The sequence below is a fragment of the Fukomys damarensis genome, unplaced genomic scaffold (genome assembly GCF_012274545.1).
Source record: "Fukomys damarensis isolate Sample0158 unplaced genomic scaffold, DMR_v1.0_HiC HiC_scaffold_8, whole genome shotgun sequence".
NCBI classification, from domain to species: domain Eukaryota; kingdom Metazoa; phylum Chordata; class Mammalia; order Rodentia; family Bathyergidae; genus Fukomys; species Fukomys damarensis.
The window spans coordinates 2,550,373-2,570,677 of record NW_022900920.1 but is presented as its reverse complement, the minus strand read 5'-3'; the positions used below and the strand labels follow the sequence as shown (position 1 = coordinate 2,570,677).

Below are 20,305 nucleotides of genomic sequence, written 5' to 3'. Positions count from 1 at the left end.
ATATATATGCAAACAGTTGACAAATTGACGAAAAACTGTACAAATATAAAGGTATATTATTCAAATGATAACAGAAAAAGCGGTGCTAAATAACTTGCACCGTACCCTCCATACCACATCCAAGGGAAGGAAGACAAGTTGTGTCCTATGAATTCCTGTTCTAAGACAGCTGTTAGGAAAGACAGACCTGTCCCAGTATTGAGCTGTTTCTGTACCCACCACACTCGGGGCTGCGGTGGCTGTACCTGGCCAGGAGTCAGTCCCTTTCCTCCGTGGGTCTGCCTGCCAATGGCCAGGGGCAAAGTCTGCATTATTCGTAGGGGGAGTGGTGACCGACTTCGATGGAGATGGGATGCTGGACCTCATCTTGTCTCATGGGGAGTCCATGGCCCAGCCGCTGTCTGTCTTCCGGGGGAACCAGGTATGCACCAACCCAGGACCCATAGATCCCACCCCTGTGTTTCTTGGACCCAGGGCACAGGAGCCTAGGATGCTTGCTGACCAGCCTGGTGGGAAATGTAAATCCAAAGCCTGGGGAAAGCAAATCCGCAGTAGCACAGTAAGGCTCAGGAAGTCTTGCCTCCCAGAGAAACCCTGGGCCCCTGTGCCTTCCACAGCCACTTCTGGGCCAGAAATGTCTTTCTGAGTCTCTTGGTTATTCCGTCTGCATCTCCAGCACTTCTCTCTTCCGCTGATCTGTCTTTGCCTTGTTCCTCTTCCTTGCCTCCTTCTCTTTCTCTTTCCTCTGCCCCTATTCTTCTCATCCCACTCTCCTCCCATCCCTCTCTCCCTCCTTGTCATCCCTTCCCTCCCTGGTCCTCCTGCCCACCTCACTGATGCCATGTCTGCCTGTGTCCCTCCCTACAGGGCTTCAGCAACAACTGGCTGAGAGTGGTACCTCGCACCCGGTTTGGAGCCTTTGCCAGGGGCGCCAAGGTCGTGCTGTACACGAAGAAGAGCGGGGCCCACCTGAGAATCATTGACGGGGGCTCGGGCTACCTTTGTGAGATGGAGCCCGTGGCACACTTTGGCCTGGGTGAGTTGGGGCCCAGTTGGGGCTCAGTGAGTGGGTCCTGAGAATGAGTCCTGCAGCGTGCTGTTTGGTTCAGGGGCTCACAGCCCCAGCAGTTGTGACAGCACAGAGGACACCAGCTCTTAGAGCCAAACCCTGTGTGTGAGATGAGCCTACTCTCCAGGGGAAGAGAGTGGGAAAGACTGACTAATATTTCCTGCCTCTCACTTGTAGGAGTCTCCACCTAGGACCTCAGCGGAATTAGTTCAGTTTGAGTCAAAGTATTTAATCCTCCATTTGACCGCCATAGCCTCATTCTTCGTGTGCTGGTCTGCACCAGACTTGTCCATAGCAGCTGTCCCTCTGGCCTCTTGGGAGCTAGCTTAGTCTCTAAGGCTTCTCACCAAAGCCTGATGTCTTTCAGAGGATAGAGGTTTGGGAGCAAAGCTGCCACCATGTGCAATAACTTTATGTTTAATAGCCAAAAACTAGAAACAGGGTAGATGTCCTTCGTTGGGCTCACGGTTCAAGAGCTGAGATACATCCATATTGTGGAATATTACCAGACATCAGAATAGTAAACGAGTGGGACAAACCCTTGGTTAGACTGCCAGGGCTTTGGGGTTAATGAAAAAAGTTCACCTCCAGAAATCACACGATTTCACTCCCGTAATTTCCCAAATGCCAGAGCACAGATTGGTGGTTGCCAGGGGTTAGAAATGGTGACAAGGAGGCGTGTGGCTAGAATGGCACATCTTTAACTGTGTGGCTATACGAATCTACAAGTATGAAGGATGAGATAGAACTACACACACCTTTACCTGGTTTTTTATATATTACTGTCACCATGTAGATGTGAGCACTGGGACAACTGTGTGATGGGCATGTGGGTCCTTTCTGTGCTGTCTTTGCAACTTGCTGTGAATCTCCAGTTATTCTAAGATGTTTTTAAATAAGTGCATGGGGTGATTAGGGGAAAAGGCATAAACGTCTTTGGGAAGAGTATGCAAGGATTACAGTAATGGAAAAAATCATTGGGAAGCATAGCAGGAGGGAAGCCAAGAGTTTCTCTACTGAAACCCAAGAGTTAAGAAAGCAATTGAATCAGACATTCCTAGGTTCAAACCAGACACCTTCCCAGGAGTTAGCACCTCGCGAGGTGATATGATTTTAATATAAAAATTAAACAATATGGTCTCAAATTAATAAATATATACCAATGTTAATATTATACACACATTATACATGCATAGAAAAAAGCTGAAAGAAAATGCAAAGAATGTGAACCGTGCTTCCATCCAAGTGGCTAAATTACTGTCAACTCCACTGACTCCAGACACCGTGCTGGGCACTGTTTTCTCTTCACTGAGTCTTCACAACTACCCTGAGTTGACCACTATCATCTCCATTTTTGCAAATGGGAAAACTGAAGAGCAGGACAATCAAAAAAAAACATAAAAAAACCAAAAAACCGGCCCTAGGTCATGTGATTTGCAGAATAGCACAGCTGGGATTCAAACCCAGGCCTGTTTGAGAGTGTGATTTTTATTTTCTTGCATGTTTTGGTATGTATGTCTGTTGGAGTTTTTATAGGGAACACACAATATTTATGAACTCTAAAGAGAAGCAGTAAATATTCAGTGGCCCCAGGGCCTGGCTATAGAGTATGTTCTTGAGCTGCTGCTCCCTGGATGAGCTGGCCTGAGTGTGGGGCATCTATCACTCCTAAGGCAACCATTTTCTACGCTGGCCCTAAAGGTCCAAGATGACTTTAAATACAGCACCTTCTCGCAAAACAGCAGTACCCAATGTTAATGGAGTACCTAGTTTGTGCCAGGCACTGGACTAAGTGCTTTGCACAGAGATTTCATTCGATTTCAGCACAGCTTGGTGAATCAGATATCACAACCTGTGTTTACAAGTCACGAAACAGGCTGATGTTAAGTGACTTGCCGCCCAGATCACACCTCCGGAAGGAAGGGAGAGCTAGATTTGGACTCCACTTCCTTAGACACCATGGTCTGAGCTGTTGACCGCTGTCACTTGCCACCTTCCTGTCCTGTGTACACCCAGCCAAGGTCCTCTGCTTCTTCCTTCCTGGATATCACATCCTCTCAGATGACCCAAGGGAGGCCACCAAGCACCAAGGTGACTGCAGTGGCTACATAGGTAGGATGTTTATCCAGGTACCTGGCTGAATATCGACCCCTATCCCTAGACAGATAAGAACATTGAGAGCAAATCTGGAGAGTGGCCAGGACTGGGGTATTGGTTGTCTTATCCCCACATCCCATGGGCTGCCTCTGCAATTTTAAACGTACATTATGGGCCTCCCTTTGTCCCCTCTCTGGCCAGAATTTGTCAGAAAAACAGACCTTCTTCAACTGGGCAAGCTCTCCAAGTCATTTGGTGGGATCCAGATGCTCCAGAACCATCAAACTCCTGTTTTCCACGCAGGGTACATTGCACCTGTGGGACCTGTCAGTCTTCCCTATTTTTGCAAGGCCTCAGGAGTTATTCTTAATTTGAACTCTGGCTCAGACCGCTCCAAAGCCTCCTCCAGCAGGCTTCTCTCATTTGCAGGGCTCCCCTGCCAGAGAGGCAACCAGGAGGAAGGAAGGAAGAGACGAAGGGAGGAAGGAAGGGAGGGCTCAGGGACAGGCAGTGAAGTCAACCCAGACAGCAAGTGATTCGACGAGGCAGCTAGGCAAGGAGCAAGGCCAGCAGCCAGGGACACGGCTCTGCCATTAGGTGGGCTCCACCCCCTGTAGTCTTAGGAGAGTCGTCTTTATGGGCTGAGCACAGCACAGGCATTCTTGACAGAGGAGGAAGCCAGAAGTGGAGCAGAAAGAGAGTAAGCTGGTGGGGAAAACCGGACATGGGGGAGGATTGAGGAAAAAGAACAGAGAAACAGAGGCAAAAGCAGGGCCTGGGGAAGACTAGAGAGGCAGAGACATGGATAAAGAGACAAGAAGTAGTGCTGCTTGCCCTCAAGGAACACAGTCCACTGGAGAGGGCAGCAGCCTGGAAACTCTCATCGTATAGGCAGCGATCTTGGGAAGAGGACCAAGACCAGAGAAAGCAGTTCTGCTCTCTGCACAGTTTTCTCAAGGAAGTGAGACTAAAATCAGGCCTGGAAGGACAGTAGGGATTTCAAAGGCACAACCTTCACTGAAGAGTGCTTTCTAGGGACCAGGCTGGGAGAGACAAAGGCCCAGGGTGGAGTGCTTTATCCGAGAATAGGAAAGGCCTGGTGGAAGCTAAGCCTGGAAAGGGAGGTGGGACCAGGCTCTCTGGGGTCCCCCTGGAGAGGGTGGATGGACTGAGGAGCATCTGCAGCTCCAGGAGAGTCACAGACAGCATGGCCTTGAAAGGAAGGTGCTTTAAGTGGCCCTCAGGCCACCAGGAAGGGCAGGGTCCTACAGCAGAAACCCTGGAGAGACAACAGCATCTGTGCTCATTGTTGGAAGGCTTTTCTTCTTCCTCTTTCTGATTTTGAGAACAGTACATATTGATTATAAGAAAAATACGTATTGATTATAAGAAAATTAGAAAATATAACAAATCATTAAAAAGGAAATAAATATCACTCACAGTTTCACACTGTTTGGAATATTAATTTAAAAATGAACCTCTCTCCCTTCACCCTCCCCCAACACTGCTTGATTCTTTTATTCAGTTCATATTTCCTGAAGACCTACTGTGTGCCAAACGCTAGACAAAGGTCCTTACCATGAGCACTGTTGTAATTCTAGTGGCAGGAGGAGAAGTACGACGTAAAGAATAAACATAACCAAGAGTGAAAATATAAAATGTTAGATATTAATTAGATATTAGATATGCATTAATTAATATAAAGTGTTAGATATTAAGTACTATGAAAAAAGAAAATGCCAAGCAGGAGAAGGGAAGAGGAAGGAGATGAGTCTTAAATTTCAAATATGAGGTCTACATCGGCTTCTTTAGCATTTCACATTTTTGCTCCGCTCTCTTCTCATGCAGGATACATGGGAACACATTCAGAGTTATGAACTGCTTGAGATTTTTTTTAATAAAAATGATGAAATTCCTTCACTTGTTCTAAAAACTTGCTTTTTTTCCTTCCCCTAACAGTACGGCCTGGCCATTGCTCCAAGTCTATGCACAGTTCTTCTGTTTTCTTTCAGTGCTGTAGAGTATGTCACTGTGGCCACGATCATAATTTATTTACAGGTCCCCTGTGGCTGGACAGCTAGATCACTTCCAGTTCTGAACAGTTTGAGGCGAGAAGGGGGCTGCCCAGAACCTGTAACCAAGAAAGGCCTGCCTTGGGCTCTGCTTGACTCAGAAGCAGAGTGGGGTACAGCGGGGGAGAGGAGGTCACAAGCAGAAGGGGCTGCCGGGGGAGCAGCACGTGCACCAGCTGGCCCCAGGTGACCCTGCTCCTATCCTCCCCCCATGCATCATGCCCTGCCTCCCCCGACTTTATAGCAAGGCGTTGTGAGCTAGTGCGGTGCGTGGACATGAGTGCGAATGCACACACTCGCGTGCCTCTCCACAGACTCTCTCCTCCGCCCTTCCCTTCCCATGGGCACCAGGGCAGCCAGCTCAGTGCTGCGCTTATTGGCCCTCAGCTGCCCACAGTGGCCTCTGCCGGTGCTCCAGGCTTTGCCGGGTCTTCATTCCACCACAGAAGACCCAGGCCCTCATATGCACCCCACCTCCCTCTGCAGAGCTGGGCTGCATGGCATCGCACAATAAAACTCGGAGACCTCACGATACCTTGTTCTCCGTGGGTCCCTAGGGGCCATTCCGCTGCACAGAGCACTGCCGGGGTTGCCTTACAGGCCTGTCCCTTCTCAGTGGACCCAACCTGCCCATGCATGAACGAGCCCGAGCCTCGTTCTATGGCTTCCACACTGCCCAGCCCTGTCCCTGCTTCTCCCAGGGGCAGACCAAGTGCCAGCCTCGTAAGCATTTCTGCGGATGCTCCCACCCCAGGCCCCCGTGGCCGCTACTCCACATCACGGATCCCGACTTCCCATTTCCTGCTTGGCAGGGGCTGAGCCAGCCCACCACCAAATCCAGAAAATAACAAGTGCCAATAATCTACTTGCCCCAAAGAGGCCCCGCCGGGGGTCACTCCCTCAGGCAGCCTGCTGACACCAGTTGTACCCCCACCCCACCCCCGCTTCCTTTCAGCTAATTGTCTCCGGGTGACTCAGACCTGCCTGAGCCGGCTGCTACTCATTTAGGGAAGGAAAATTCAGTAACCCACATAAAAATCGCTTTATTAAAGTGCAAAAATATTCCACCAACTGTATTCCCACCATCTGTTTTGCTTGTAATTCTTCTGAAAAGTGCAGTTCTCTGTGCTTCCTTGGCCTTTGTCCTTTAAAAGCTGCCAGAGTCAACTGCCTGCTGCTACTGACCTGTGTCTCTGCTGGTTAAGGCCACCTCCTCCGCAGCCCCTCCTCTCGCTGTGCACAGCCCTCTCAGACTGGCCAGCTTGAAGGCTGCTGCAGTGAGGTGAGGTGAGGTGTCTGGGAGTCCAGTCCCCCTCAGTTAGGCCGCTTAATGGACACTGGAGATGTCTTCAGGCAGCCCAGGGCAGCGGGATGATCCAAGGACTGGAGCCTGAGTTCAGCCATAGTGCAGACATCTACAAACCACTTCATCTCCCCAAGCCTCAGTGCCTACATCCAGAGAATGGGTATAAAATGTTCATCTCTCTCGGATGTAAAGGCTCTAAAGTCCCTCTCTAGTGTCCTCTCCCTCTACCCCATCTAAGCCACATCCTCACACTCGCCTGCCCCCTCTTTGAACTTCTCCCATCCCATTTCACACCTCTGGACCTTTACTCTTGCTCTTCCCTCTGCCTACAAATTCCCTTCCTTGCCTTCTCTGCCTTACAAACTCTTACTCCTCCTCCAGTACCCAAATGAAATGACCGACCTCTCTGAGTGGTACCAATGCTATTCCTATACCTTCCCGGCTTATTATACTATAATCCCTTGTGTTCATTGCTTCCACAGGAGTCAGTTCCTCCCAGAATGAGGTCTGGGTCCTTCTCACATATGCAGGACTCCAGATCACTTGGCAGTGCCTGGCACGCGGCGGCTGCTGGGCATACGTGTGGGGCTGTTATGAGATGGAGGGTCTCAGCTGAGTTGTTCCCAGGTTCTTGGAATCCCAAACAAAGAATTAAACAGGACAATCAGCAGGACTAACAAGAGTAAGGTTTATTAAAATCCAGTGAGAAGAGCTCATGGGCCCCATAGTGGCGGGCAGGACCTGATATTATGGGAAGATCTATAGCTGGAAACTAGAAGTGGTCATGGCCCAGGTGCCTGACTCAACATGCCCAGGTAGAAGCAGAGCTTTGGACCATAAAAGGTTTTTTAGGGGAATGTCATGGCATCCAAGAGCCCATGTGGAAGTGGGGTATGATCAAAACTGCAAAGCAAATGCGGCTTGTGAAGGCCAGAGTCAAGTACTTTTGGTTTTCCACATGCCTGGGGGTCTTAGGGGAACAGGATGACCTTTATCTGTTGGCTTCCTGATATTTAGACATAGTTGTCCTTGTCCTCTGTTGTTTCCTTGTCCTTGCTCTACTTCCTACCTCTGGATGAGTCCCAAAAACACTGGTTCTGGGATCAGACAAACCTTATCTGAAGGTGGGCAGTTCTCTTTTCCTCTCCAAGGCTCAGCTTTCTCCTGTCTAAAATGGAAATTCTAAAACTACTGTCTTCCTTGTGGGAGTGTTGTGAGGATTCGGTGCCTCCCCACCGAAAAGCTCTCGATACAGTTTGGGACACAGTGTAAGTATTCACTGTTGTTAAGAAGTGAGAGCCCTTTGGGGACTGCAAGGTGACTGTCAGCGCCGATGGTGACGAGATGCTAAGGGTGTTGATTAATTGGAGGTGCAGAGTTCATACTTCAGGAAAGACTTGTGTTTCCCAGGAGTGTTGGGGCTCTGGGCCAGCACCCCCAACTTACAGACAAACTGAGGCCCAGTGAGTAGGTCTAAGCACTCCTAATGCTGCTCCTCAGCCCTTCTGGGTCTGAAGGGAGAGGGAGGGAAGAAACAGGACTTGGAACCCAGCACAAGTGTGGGCTGTAAATTTGTAGTAGTCTATGAATATTCCACCTCTTGAGCTATTTGTGGAACTTCAGTCAAGCTAGAAAAATGGATTCATGTAGCTGTTCTGTTGCTATAGGTGAGAAACTCTTGCTTTGCTTTGTCTCCTTTTCTTTAATTAAAAATGTTTACTTTCTCTATGAGCTCCTTATTTTGGGCACTGTATACCCTAAAAATGCCAAATCTCTTGCACCTCAAGATTCTTCAAAGCAAGGAAGCAAAACTGTGGCTGCCCCCACCCCCATTTCCACCCCTTGGAGTAATGGGTGACAGAGGAGCGGGGACGGGAGAGAATTCTTTTCCGGCTTCATAAAGCAAAACCCTGAATTGCAAAGGCTGGGACTGGAAGGAAAGAGATTCTATGCGGAGAAACAGGGCCGTGAGTACAGGCCCCTGTCCTGAGCCTCTCCCCATGACTGCTGCCCCTGCTTGGGCTCTTCCAGAAGGTGGCAGCTGGTCTTTGCCCTCATTAACTCCGCACGCAGCACAGGAACATTCCAGTGGGACTTCTCTGGAGGCAGGGTGAAGTGGGGAGCAAGGTGGACCGGAGAGCAAAGACTGGGAAGCTGGACGATTTGGCTGGCAAGGTTGCCTGTGACATCCTGGCACTGGGAAAAGATAAAGCTGGGCCCTACCCACCAAGACAATGCTGTGGTGCTGTTTGGCCTCTTCAAACAGGTGTCTACACTAGATTCTCTTAAAATCCTGGCAGAGTTTCCAACCCCTTTGTTTTTAAACACTAGAACCCCTTTTATATATCAAAATATCTCACAGACAACCCTCTACCCCGCTAGTAGCTATCAGTGTCACATCCATTGGTGGGTAGTAAGAGCCAACAGCCAGTATCAGTTCAACAGGACTTTTAAGTGTGATTGGTTTTCTAACAGTATCTGGCTATTAGGAAAAAATAGTGGAGCGTGCATGTGGATGGTCTGTTACTGATTCAGCCCAGAAATGCTGTTTACGGAGGTGTATGGATTTGAGGACCCCAGCAGGACCCAGGGCCCCACCCCCACCTGGTGGGTGATCAGGTGGTTGTTTTGCTGTCCTTCCATCTGTGCTAAGCACAGCCCCTATTTTTTTCTAATTTTTTTCATTAAGTTCATTGGTACCTTCTAGGTATACAGTACAGTTACATTCATCATTGGGCTCTTGTACCTTCACATGGTGTATCTTGGTTCTTATTTTTAGCCCATACGCCTGCCCTCCCTTCACCCCCTCCACCCTTCCTTATTTACAAAGACTTTGTTTCCATTTTTTCCTTTTCTCATATTTTTTCTTTTCCCTTCTTTCCTTTCCCCTACCCTTCCTACTTCCCCTGCTCCTGTAGACCTTTTCTTTCTATTTCATATTATCAATTATATATTTGATTCTTATGTACCCTTTTAGTTTTTCACACCAGAGAAACTATTCAGTATTTAAACATGTGTGTCCTATTTCTTTCACTTAAGAGTATTGCCTTAATGTGCATCCATTTAGCTATCTCTAATCTCTCATTTTTTATGGCTGAGTAGTACTCCATTTTATTTCCCAAAAAAAACACGCATATCTTCTTTATCCAGTCTCCAGTTGATGGGCAGTTGGGGTTTTTTCCAAGTTTTAGCTATTACAAACTGTGCCACTATAAACATGGGTATGCATATACTGCTATGGTATGATTCTTTTAATTCTTTTGGAAAGATACCCAGCAGGGGAATATCTGGGTCAAACGGGACTTCAAATCCTAGTTCTTTGAGGTATCTGCATATTGATTTCCACAGCGGTTGCAACAGTCTGCACTCCCACCAGCAGTGGAGCAGGGTTTCTTTTTCCCCTCCGCCCCTCCAAAATGTGTTATTGGTTGATTTCATTATAGCAGCCATTCCTCCTGGGGTGAGGTGGGATCTCAGTGTTGTTTTCATCTGCATCTCTCGAATGACCGGTGATGTGGAACATTTTTTCATGTTTATCTGCTGCTTTTTCTTCTTTGTCTGAGAAATATCTTCTTTTCAGATGCCCATTTTTGAATTGGGTGTTTATTTTTAAGGGGGTCTGATTTTTTAAAGTTTTTTTATACATTCTAGATAGTAGTCCTTTGTCTGAGGAACAGCTGATAAAATTTTTTCCCACACTGTAGGTGTCTTTTAGGTCTGTTGGTGGTTTCTCTTGCACTGCAGAACTTTTTTTAAAAGATGAGATCCCAGCTGTTGATTCTTGTGCTAGTTCCTGTGCTACTGAGGATTTGTTCATAAAGTCTTTTCCTATGCCAGTGTCTTCAAGAGTTCTGCCTAACTTATCTTCCAGCAAGTTTAGTGTTTGTGTTTTCCTATTTAGGTCTTTAATCCATTTTGAGTTTAGTGCATGGTGAAAGATGGGGTCTAGTTTTAATCTTTGGGAGGTTGAAACCCAGTTTTTCCAATACCATTTGTTAAAGAGGCTGTCTCTCCTCCCGTGAGGATGGTCAGCACAGCCCTTTTTGCCCTGTGACTGGACCAGGGGTACTGACTGCCTCTCCCTGCAGGTGAGCTCCAGCCCCCTTCCCCCCCACCCCAAACCATCACCATTAGCCTGACCTTGCCACAGGGACCAGCCTGTTTTCCTTTGCACTTGACAAATCTTTTTGACCTGCTTTCTGTCAGTGATGTAACACATTGCTTTAAGGATGTGTGCGCATAGATTAACCGTAAGTACTGTCTCAGCTTTGCTGTCTTTTGTAAACATCTTGGTTCTGCAGAATGGTCTTTCTTCAGTGCCCCTGCCCCATCTTTTCCAAGTCTTATTTAGAACTCAGGTGAAATGCTTTCTCCCCTAGAGCCTGTCCCTGGACGCCCTAGATGCAAGGGCCCCCAAACAACCACTGAGTCCTCTTTACCCTGTTACTCTATTTTTGTTTTCTTCATGGAGCTTGTCAATGTCTGACATGATTTATTTGTTCATATGTTTGCTTGTCTTCCACATGGAAAATGGAAGCCCCATAATAATAGGGACGTTACTGGTGACAAAGGAGGGCCCGGACCCTAGCACAATTCCATTAACAGAAATAAGGGAGGCATGACCAGGAGTACACAGTAAATGAGCTGCAAAGCTGAACGTCATCCCCAGGTCTCCCAGCCACTCCTCCCCACCATGTTCTTTCTAAATACCCAGTAAGTGGTATAATCAAAATTAGAACCCTAGACTCCAAAGTCAACCTGCTTACTGCCAGACCTTCCATCTCCTCAGACTCAGCCTTGCGCCAGCTGGTCTATTGGCTAGAATGTGAGTTCTACAGCTGTGCTGTCCAATATGGTAGCCACTAGCCATCTCTGTGCACTTCCATGTAAATTAGTTAAAGTTCAGTGAAATGTAAATCCAATTCAGCAATCCCCATTTCAAGTGCTCAATGGCCACAGGTGGCTAGTGACCACTGTACTGGACAGGACGGGTCCTGAACACTCCCACCACTGCAGAACATTGCTCTGATGGAAGGCTCCTAGAATCTGTCTTACTTGTGTCCCCAGTCCGAAGAAGAATTAATGCCCATCCTTTGGCTGAGGGCCCCAGTCTCCTATGCTACTGACTTCTCTCCTTCTTCCCCCAGGAAGAGACGAAGCCTGCAGTGTGGAGGTGACGTGGCCGGATGGCAAGATGGTGAGCCGGAGCGTGGCCAGTGGGGAGATGAACTCAGTGCTGGAGATCTCCTACCCCCGGGAGGAGGACAGACCTCAGAACCCAGCCCCATTGGAGGTGGGCCAAGGCATCTGGGACGCACATCCAGAAAAGCAGGCACAGCCACAACTCCACAGACTAATCTGTGGACTTGGCTTGTAAAGGATAGAAATATTAGCAAAGGGCAGGACTCAAAGTGATTCCTCCATTTGTGGTTTGCACGATACCATCACACTCGTATCTTTTCTGCTTCTTGTAGAAATCTTGGAGAACTGTCAGGTCAACTGTTTTGCACCCATTTTACAGAGGAGGAAAACTGAGGTTAAGAGGAGGAGGGTACCCCAGCCCTGCTGAGGCTGCATACCCAATTGTGAGCAGGGTTAGGAACTGGCCCTCACTGTCTGCTTCCCTCCTGATTCTCTCCAGGTCTCTGAGGAGGCCTCCTATTGCCTTACATGGGAGGGGGCTCAGGGCCTCTTAGGGCTCTTCGAGGAAGTGGCTCTGGACTGAACTCACCAGGATCTCTGGTGCAGATCCTATGTGAAGGGCAATGAGCAGGAGTTTTAATTATATGTTCTTGGTTTCCTCTCCCCACATTCTCAGTGCAAGGGAAAATGTGCTAGAAGGGAGGAGCTCCCCCAAGGCCTGAGGCTAAGAACACCCTTCATGCTGAGGTCAGGGCGACAGCTGCTCTGTGGCTCTGACTAGGAGGAGACCTGAGATGAGACCTTCCTGACTCACCAGTATCTCTGCTTTTGCCCACTTTGCAGTGCGGCCAAGGATTCTCCCAGCAAGAAAATGGCCACTGTGTAGGTGAGTTGCCAGAAGGCCCCAGGGGATCAGGCAGTGGTTGGGATCTCTCTCCAGGCATGTCAGTCAGACCCACAGCAAGGTCTAGGGTGCAAAGGGTGGAAAGGAAGGGAGAGGAAGGTGCTATTTGTTCCAGGGCTCCAGATGCCAAGACAACTGCCATGTGACTCACCAAGTGATGTCAGTGACTAGTAGCTCAGTCACCACAATCCTGGGTCTTGGCATTGCCTACCTGCAGGGAAGATAGAACAGCCTGCAGGGGAGACACACTACCACGTGGACACTGAGGTCCACGGTGATTGGGGGGTGCGATGCTTCACCCTAGTTCAGATGGAATAGCCATACGCCTTGGCCAGCCAGGACAGCAGCCAGCAATAGGCCTGCCAGGCAAGCATGGACACTGCTTGTGGCATTTGGGCAAAATGGTGTGGGGTGGGGCTCAGTACAGAAGGGAGGCTGCAGCTTGGTGCAGTATTGGGATTCGGTTCACCGTGGCCCTGCCAAGTGGCAGCTCCTTGAGGGTCCAGCGACCTGCTGAAAGTTCCCAAGACCCTAGAATGACAAGACTGGACAGCAAGTTACTCCTACCTTGGGCCAAATCTCGTGAGCCAGACAGGCACAGCCCTGCCTCTGTGGTGCTTATAGCCAGTGCAGAAGCCCACAAGTGAGGGCTGGAAGGGACAGAGGCAAGAGCTTGGGAACACAAAGGTGGCACCTAAATCGGTCTAGGGAGGGTCCTTGAGTGAGCAAACTTGAAGCTGAGACCTGATGGGTGATGAGGAAGGAGGACAGGCACAGAGTGGAGTCGAAGTGTCCCACAGAGGTCCTGCCAGGAAGGACACAGCTACAGGAGTCGGGAAGCCAAAGGTGACCCCCAACACTGTCTCTACCCTAGCCTCATGCTAAACAATGAGGCACATAGAAACCCCAGTTTTCTCTTCTGCCAAAAGACTCTTCAAGACACTCAGCCCAGCCTCTCCTCCTTTTCATCATTCAGCAGCCGTACATGTGCCTCCTCTATGGTACCAAGTAACGTCCTGGGTGCTGGGAATGCAGGTCAAGCACCTGCCCTGAGGAAAGCTCGTTCTAGTGAGAGAGTCAGCAGACCCCAAACTCGGGGCCACATGGCTGAGCGAGGCAGTTTAAGAACCCTATAAGCAGGGTCCTCTCTGGAGACTGTTCTGCATGCAGAGGACCTTTAAGCCAAGTCCTGAAGAATGAGAAAGATCCAGCCACAGGAATAGCTGAAAGGAGAGTCTTCTTGGAAGATGCAAGAGCAGGGACAGAGAGCTTTCTAAAGGACAGGCCTTGGTGCATTAGAGGGGTTGCAAGCCTGAGATGAGGAGGAGGCAGGGCCATGTCCAGAAGGGGCTTGAAGCTCCAGGACAGAGTCTAGATTTTGTTCTCAGGGACTTTGGAAGTTAAGCAGAAGAGTGACCTGATGTGATTCACATTCTTAAAAGATCACTCTGACTGCCGGAATGCAGGTGGATTGAAGTGGAAGCCAGGAGGCCAGTAAGGCCACAACTGCAGAAATCCAGGCAAGAGATCATGGTGGCTGGGAATTGGGGGTGGCAGATGAGTGAGAAAAGTGGACAGACAAGAGGTGTACAGTGGGCAGGGTGGATAGGGCACAGTGTGGGATTTCATATTGTATAAGGAGAAGAGAGAATTCAGGAATCATTCCAATTTTTGCTGGGGCTGCTGAGTGAATGGTAGTAGCACTGATTGAGCTAGGAGAGATGGGAATGGAACAGAAGAGATTTAAGGGTCAAGGGAAATGTAACGTTGTGTTTTGGGCGTAGTAAGTTTGAGGTACTGTACATATTAGACATCCAGGTGTCAATTAAGTCGCTGGTGATTGGATTCATAAGTCTGGAGCCCCAAGGAAAGGTTATGGATGAAGTTTGCATTTATCCATGGATGAAGGGGTCACCTACAGAAACCATGGTAGACAGAAAGGAAGATCCAGGACCAAGCCTGAGTGTGTCCCTCCCCAAAGGTAGAGGTCAAGTACAAGAGGAGCCAGCCAAGGGGACTGAAGTGAGGGAAAGGGACCTGTCCAGGGAGGAGAGGGACATGCCCAAGGTCACAGAGTGGGTGGGTATACCAAGCCTGAGATCCAGCCCCTGCCCCACACCTCCCTGGTGAGTACCCCTCCCTCACATTTCAGACACCAATGAGTGCATCCAGTTCCCATTCGTGTGTCCTCGAGATAAGCCCGTGTGTGTCAACACCTATGGAAGCTACAGGTGCAGGACCAACAAGAGGTGCAGTCGGGGCTACGAGCCCAATGAGGATGGCACAGCCTGTGTGGGTGAGTGGGGCCCCAGCCATAGTCCAGCAGCAAGGGGAAGTTGCCATCCACTGGGGAGCCCTGGGTGGGCTCCAGAGCAAGGGCCCCAGCCCCTACCTTCTCCTGTGTGGACAGAGCCACCTTAGACTCATACTGGGTCTCCAAGGAAGACCATGACAGAGGCTTGGAGAAGTCCTGTCACTGCTACCATCACCCGAAAGGCCTCAGGTGCTGTATCCTGGCCTGAAGCTATTATTCTTCTCACATCTCCTAAAACTCGTGTTCCTACCTTGAGATCAACCCATATTTTCGTAGCTGAGATATAAACTGCGAGTCATCTTTTGGCTGAATTTCTGAACTGGTGCTTGTCGTCTTCCTCCCAAACTCTTTCCTTCCCATCCTACCCCTACCCAACCTTCTCTCTTCCCCATTCTCTGTCTCCCTGCCTTACCTTTTTGCAGCTCAAGTGGCCTTTTTAGGTGGGTATTCTTCGACTGCCTTTAGAATCTCTGAGCCTCTCTCTTGGGCCTCGTATCTTTCTGTAGGACTTGGACTTTGCCTTCAGTTATATGCACTTTAAATCCCATCAATAAAGGAAAAAAACAAAACAAACTAATAACCTTTGTGAAAAACTAAATCTCTCTCCTGCTGCCTGTCTTTCTCTGCACCCAGTAGACTCTGCCTCATGCTCCCTCTGAATGGACAGCAGAGGTGGCCATCTCTGAAAAGGGAAGTTTGGGAGATACTCCTACAGCCATAGTTGTTTGTGAAGCCTTTCTTTGCACGTTTTCTGAGAAAACAAAAAAGGAAAGTCTCCCATGTTCCCCATCCAACCTCCCCCATCCCTTCAAAAGAATCAAGACAGTCCTGTCTCTTCTGTTTCTTCTAGTACCTTGGGAGTTTATTTTGCCCTTAACAAACATGGCTCTCAGGTGGTCGCTTGCTCGGTTGATTGGATAATGCATCGTGTGCCCGCTGCTTTGGCCTGTGCTGTTGCTGCTTTGTGTGCCCTGAATTCCTGTGGTAGCAAAAGCCTTATTGGGGTTGATGGTGATGATGGGAGGGCAAAGGGTGGCCCTTTGGGACTCTTGATAAAAATGTTAAAGTTTGAACTTGCTAAGTCTTCTAGTCTCTTTTCTGGAGAAATATGCCAATAAATTATCTACTAGATATTAGCACCTAGCTGGTAGGGGGAAAATGTGAGAAAGTAGATGCTAGTTGGAATGCTGAATTAGCAGCAGGCCTCCCCACCAGGAGGTGATTGGAAGACAAGTCTTGATATAAGGAAAGCACAACTCCCAGGCAAGAACAGTGATTTGGGTGTATGCAACAATCTTCACATTTGGGGAACCAGGGTTTGGACCAGAAATGTGTGTGGAATGAGCAAGGACAGACATAGGAGGAGTACTCTGGGCCTTTTACGTGGGAGAAGTCACATCTCCCCTATAGGGCTCACTTTCCCTAATCTAAATGGTGAGAGAATTGGGCTAATATTCCCCTAAGGGTATTTTGGGGTTTGTTTGTTTGTTTGCTTTGCTTTGCTTTGCTTTGTTTTTCTGAGACAGAGTCTCACTGTGTAGTCCAAACTGGCCTTGAAGTTATTATGGTAAGGCCAAGCTAGCCTTGAACTCACAGCAGCCCTCCTGCCTCAGCCTCCCAAGTGCTGGGATTATAGGTGCACATCACCATACCCCATCACCATGCCCCATCAGGACTCTTTCCTTTCTAAAACTCTTCAGTGTGTGGCTGGATATAGATACGGCTAGTCTCAAGCTACCCTGATTTCTAGAAAGATCCTTGCTAGTTAGCCTTTTCAGTATCCTTAGAAACCTGGAAGTTCCTGTAGCCTGAGCAGCCTTTGAGCATGATATAACACCACAGAATATGCTCACAACCAGCCGCAGGTAGTGAAGACATGTTATAAATCACAGAACTGTTCTTCATGGGGGAAAAAGTTGCTCTGAGATATAATAAAATCACACTTAAGAATGCAGCAAGCCTTTTAAAAACATATTTAACAAAAAACTACCCTTTTCTGATGTCATAATAACACACCCAATAAATCACAAATATGAATTCCTTATAGCTAATGCTGTTTTTACACTTAGAACAGGAGCTTAAATGAAAAGTTTTAAAATGAGAACAGCTACAATTTCCCTGAGAAGCATATAGCAACTAAAACTCACTCTACTTCTAGAAAGCCCATTCCTGTGTATCGACACAAATTAAAGATCTGGAAAGGCCTGAGAGATGAGGCTCAGAGAGATGAAGTGATCAAGGTCACAGTGCCCAAGGTCACAGAGCCAGCCGGTCCCACACCAGGTTGGGAACCTTTCCTACTACGCCTCTTGTCAGAGGGGCCGTAGCTGCTCGGTCACAGCTCACACTATTCCCTAGTCACTCTGGAAGCTGCTGCCTTGTTAGAAATGTACGAGTAGATCTAAGATAGTGAGATAAGCAAAAACCCAACGCACAGGGAAGAATGGCTGCAAATGCAGCAGTAAATGACGAGATAACAGAGCCCATTAGCTGGCCACACACAACAGCGGGAGAAATAAGGGGCAGAACAACTAGTGAGAAGCCTGTCAAGGACATCAGGAAATTCAGGATGACACCGGATCTCAGAAGAGGCCTTGAACTCCTGCACATTGAATTTTATTGGTAGGAGGGGTAAGATGCATAACCAAGAGGCATTCAAGGCCTCTCCCATTTAGAACACAACTATAGCATCGACATCCCGCATAGGAAGGCTTTCCACTTGATCCATTCGCTCACTCAACAAATACTGGCTGGACATCTGCTGCGTGCCAGGGACTGAGCTGGAGTTGGAGCACACAGTGTCAAGCCAAGGAAACGTGGCTGCCGTCATACTGCCTGTCTTCGCCCAGATGGAGGAGCTGAGTGCAGGGAGGGGAAAAGAACATCAAGAGATTTTCTGAAAAGTCTAGCTAAACTCTCGGCTTCCTGCGCCAGGAAGCAAGTTCTCTTTACCCATTCACTCATCCACTTATTCACTCAGCAAGCATTCATTGAGAACTTCCTGTGTGACAACTCTCAGTCCCTCCCATGAGGAAGGTGACAAGCTCCTTTCAATGAAGAGGTCAGGTATCACCCCAGAGATGCCTGTGTGGGGGGAAGTGTGAAGCTAAAAAATACCACAACGGCACAGGGAGGTACTGGATTTTCTCTGCACCCCCTCCCCCTGCCCAAATAGGACCCACTCAGTGAGCTAGGAAACGAGGCTGCCTGAACCAGGGGCCTCAAGTGCAGTCCCTTTACTGGCCGTCGCTTTACCAGCCACAGAGATGTGTGGGTGCAAAGCCACACCCCAGCTAACTAGGCCCAGAATTTTCAAGGCCCTCATTCTTCTGATTCTTCTTCATCTGAGACCCATAGAGTCCTTGCTGTACCATTCTGAGCACAAAGAAGTCCCATCCGCCCCCCTCCGCCGAGGACTCCTGACATCTTTGTCAGATTATACTGGACCTGAAGATGTAACAAAAATAGCCAAGGCCTTCAGGGCCAGATGAGCAATGAAGGGGCCTGGAGAGGGTTGACGCAGATGGAGGGGCCACGGCACACCCCACCGGAGTGGGGACATGGGCCTGTGTGGCTAGACTTCCCATTTTTCAAGAAAAGCTGGATACTAACGGGAGCAACAGCACCATTTCCATTCTGTCCAAGAATAGAGCCTCTCCTCGGTACTATAGCCCTGGAAATGACAATAATAGCTTACACTTAGTGAGCTCGATGTGTCTGGGTCAGATCTAAACTCTACAAGAATCAACTCGCTTAATCCTCACAACAATCCGAAGAGGAAAGCACTATAATCATCCCAGTTCTACAGATGAGCTAAATGGTGTCAGGATCACAACAGCGAGGACAAAGTGGGATTGGGTTCTTCTATTCATTGGGTTCCTCTTCATTTGGGTGGTTGACTGGTTTATGCAAAAGCTACAATCTGGTATGCTGCCCTGAGTCGTGCTCGGGAGCAGGAAAGGAGAAATAGAGTCCCTGGAAGGGAAGGGAACCCAGCCCAACCTCCCTAAGGTCAGGTCCAATCCTGCAAGAAGTGTTGATTTTACTGGTGAGGAGAACATTCTCGCTGGGGAACGTGGCCGCCTTTTCTGGGGCAGAAGGGCGACTCATCTGCCATCCACTTTGAGCATATACACATTTGCCAGCCCTACTCTGGGAAGGTGCCATTCTGAGGGCCAGGAGTTTGATTATGAGTCACTCTGGCTGCTATGGCCCCCTCCCAGGGTCTGGGGATCACGCTCAGACGGTGTCGTGGGACTGCAACCCAAGCACAGACTCTAGTGTAACCTCCAAGAGCCCCTGGGAGACAGAATGAACGCTTCATTTTTTTCAGAGAGCCAGCTGAGCTTTTCCACAGATTCCAGACCAATACCTCCAACCAGACTCCAGCCTGGGAGGCAAGCTGAGACCCTCCCATCATCTCCCTCTTCAGTATCACCCCTCCTTTTGCTTCTTCTGTGTGGCCAGAACCCCAGACAGGAGGCCAGGAACCTGCCAGGGACTGATGCTGCGTCTCCTTAGCAACAGGCACATCCTAGAAGGAGGCAGAAGGAGGGCAAGAGAGCTTGAGCTGCTTAACAGAGAAGATAATGCCAACCTCTGCCTTCGGTGGCTCTGTCCTCTTAAGGAACTGCTGTTGAACAGTGAAGTGGTCAAAGGGTAGGACATCAGAGGAAAAATGAGAAGCAAGAAAAGACAAAAAAAATACCCTAATGGAAAGGAGCTAACATTTATGGAATGCCTACCATAGGCCAAAAATTTTACATACATGTCTCCGTTAATCCTCACACCCATCCTAAAAGACAAATGTGATTAGTCTGTTTTATTACCAAAGAAACTGGATCTTAGAAAGAATAAGTTACCCAAGGACACAGCTAGCTAAAGTGGCAAACACTGTAATTCAAACCCAAAATTGTTAGCTCCACTGCCCGAGTTCTGAAGCCTTATGCTATGCAATCTCCAGGCAGTTGACAAGCGGGAACATTATTTAACTGGTTGCTCCCTCAAATGCAATGCTTAGGCACTATAGAAGGGAAACTGTTCCAGTGGTTGGACCTGTACACCTGTGCACACTACTGATAAAGTTTCCTGCTGAGTGACATATGGCAAAGACTAAGCGATGATTACATACTATTGTAAAAGATGCCAAGTGCTGGGAGAGGGCACTAAGGCAAGACGGAAATGGCCAGTGGAGACATACTGTCATTTAAAATAGGCTGAGTCCGGTGGGCCTCCCTGAGGAAGAAGCATGTGTGCAGAGACTAAAAGTAGGTGACATGTCCTTGAGCCTCAGTCGCTCATCTGTTAAATGGGGAAGAAACCAGCGACCGGGCATGGTGGCGCACACCTGTAATCCCAGCACTTGGGAGGCCGAGGCAGGAGGATCGTTGTGTTTGAGACC

At 48.7% G+C, this 20,305-nt stretch overlaps 1 protein-coding gene across 3 annotated transcripts in view; it reads left to right on the top strand.

The window, feature by feature from the left end:
* Window positions 1-20,305, top strand: part of Crtac1 (cartilage acidic protein 1) — a 152,040-nt gene that overhangs the window by 124,858 nt on the left and 6,877 nt on the right. For 2 of the 3 annotated variants that reach the window (XM_010638503.2, XM_010638505.2), the window contains exons 10-14: window positions 321-421; window positions 868-1,036; window positions 11,692-11,837; window positions 12,530-12,572; window positions 14,743-14,886. In XM_010638503.2, the coding sequence (XP_010636805.1) occupies window positions 321-421; window positions 868-1,036; window positions 11,692-11,837; window positions 12,530-12,572; window positions 14,743-14,886 (603 nt within the window). Of the gene's footprint in view, window positions 1-320; window positions 422-867; window positions 1,037-11,691; window positions 11,838-12,529; window positions 12,573-14,742; window positions 14,887-15,326; window positions 16,268-20,305 lie in introns of those variants that run through there. The other variant, XM_010638504.2, reaches the window with a different exon arrangement.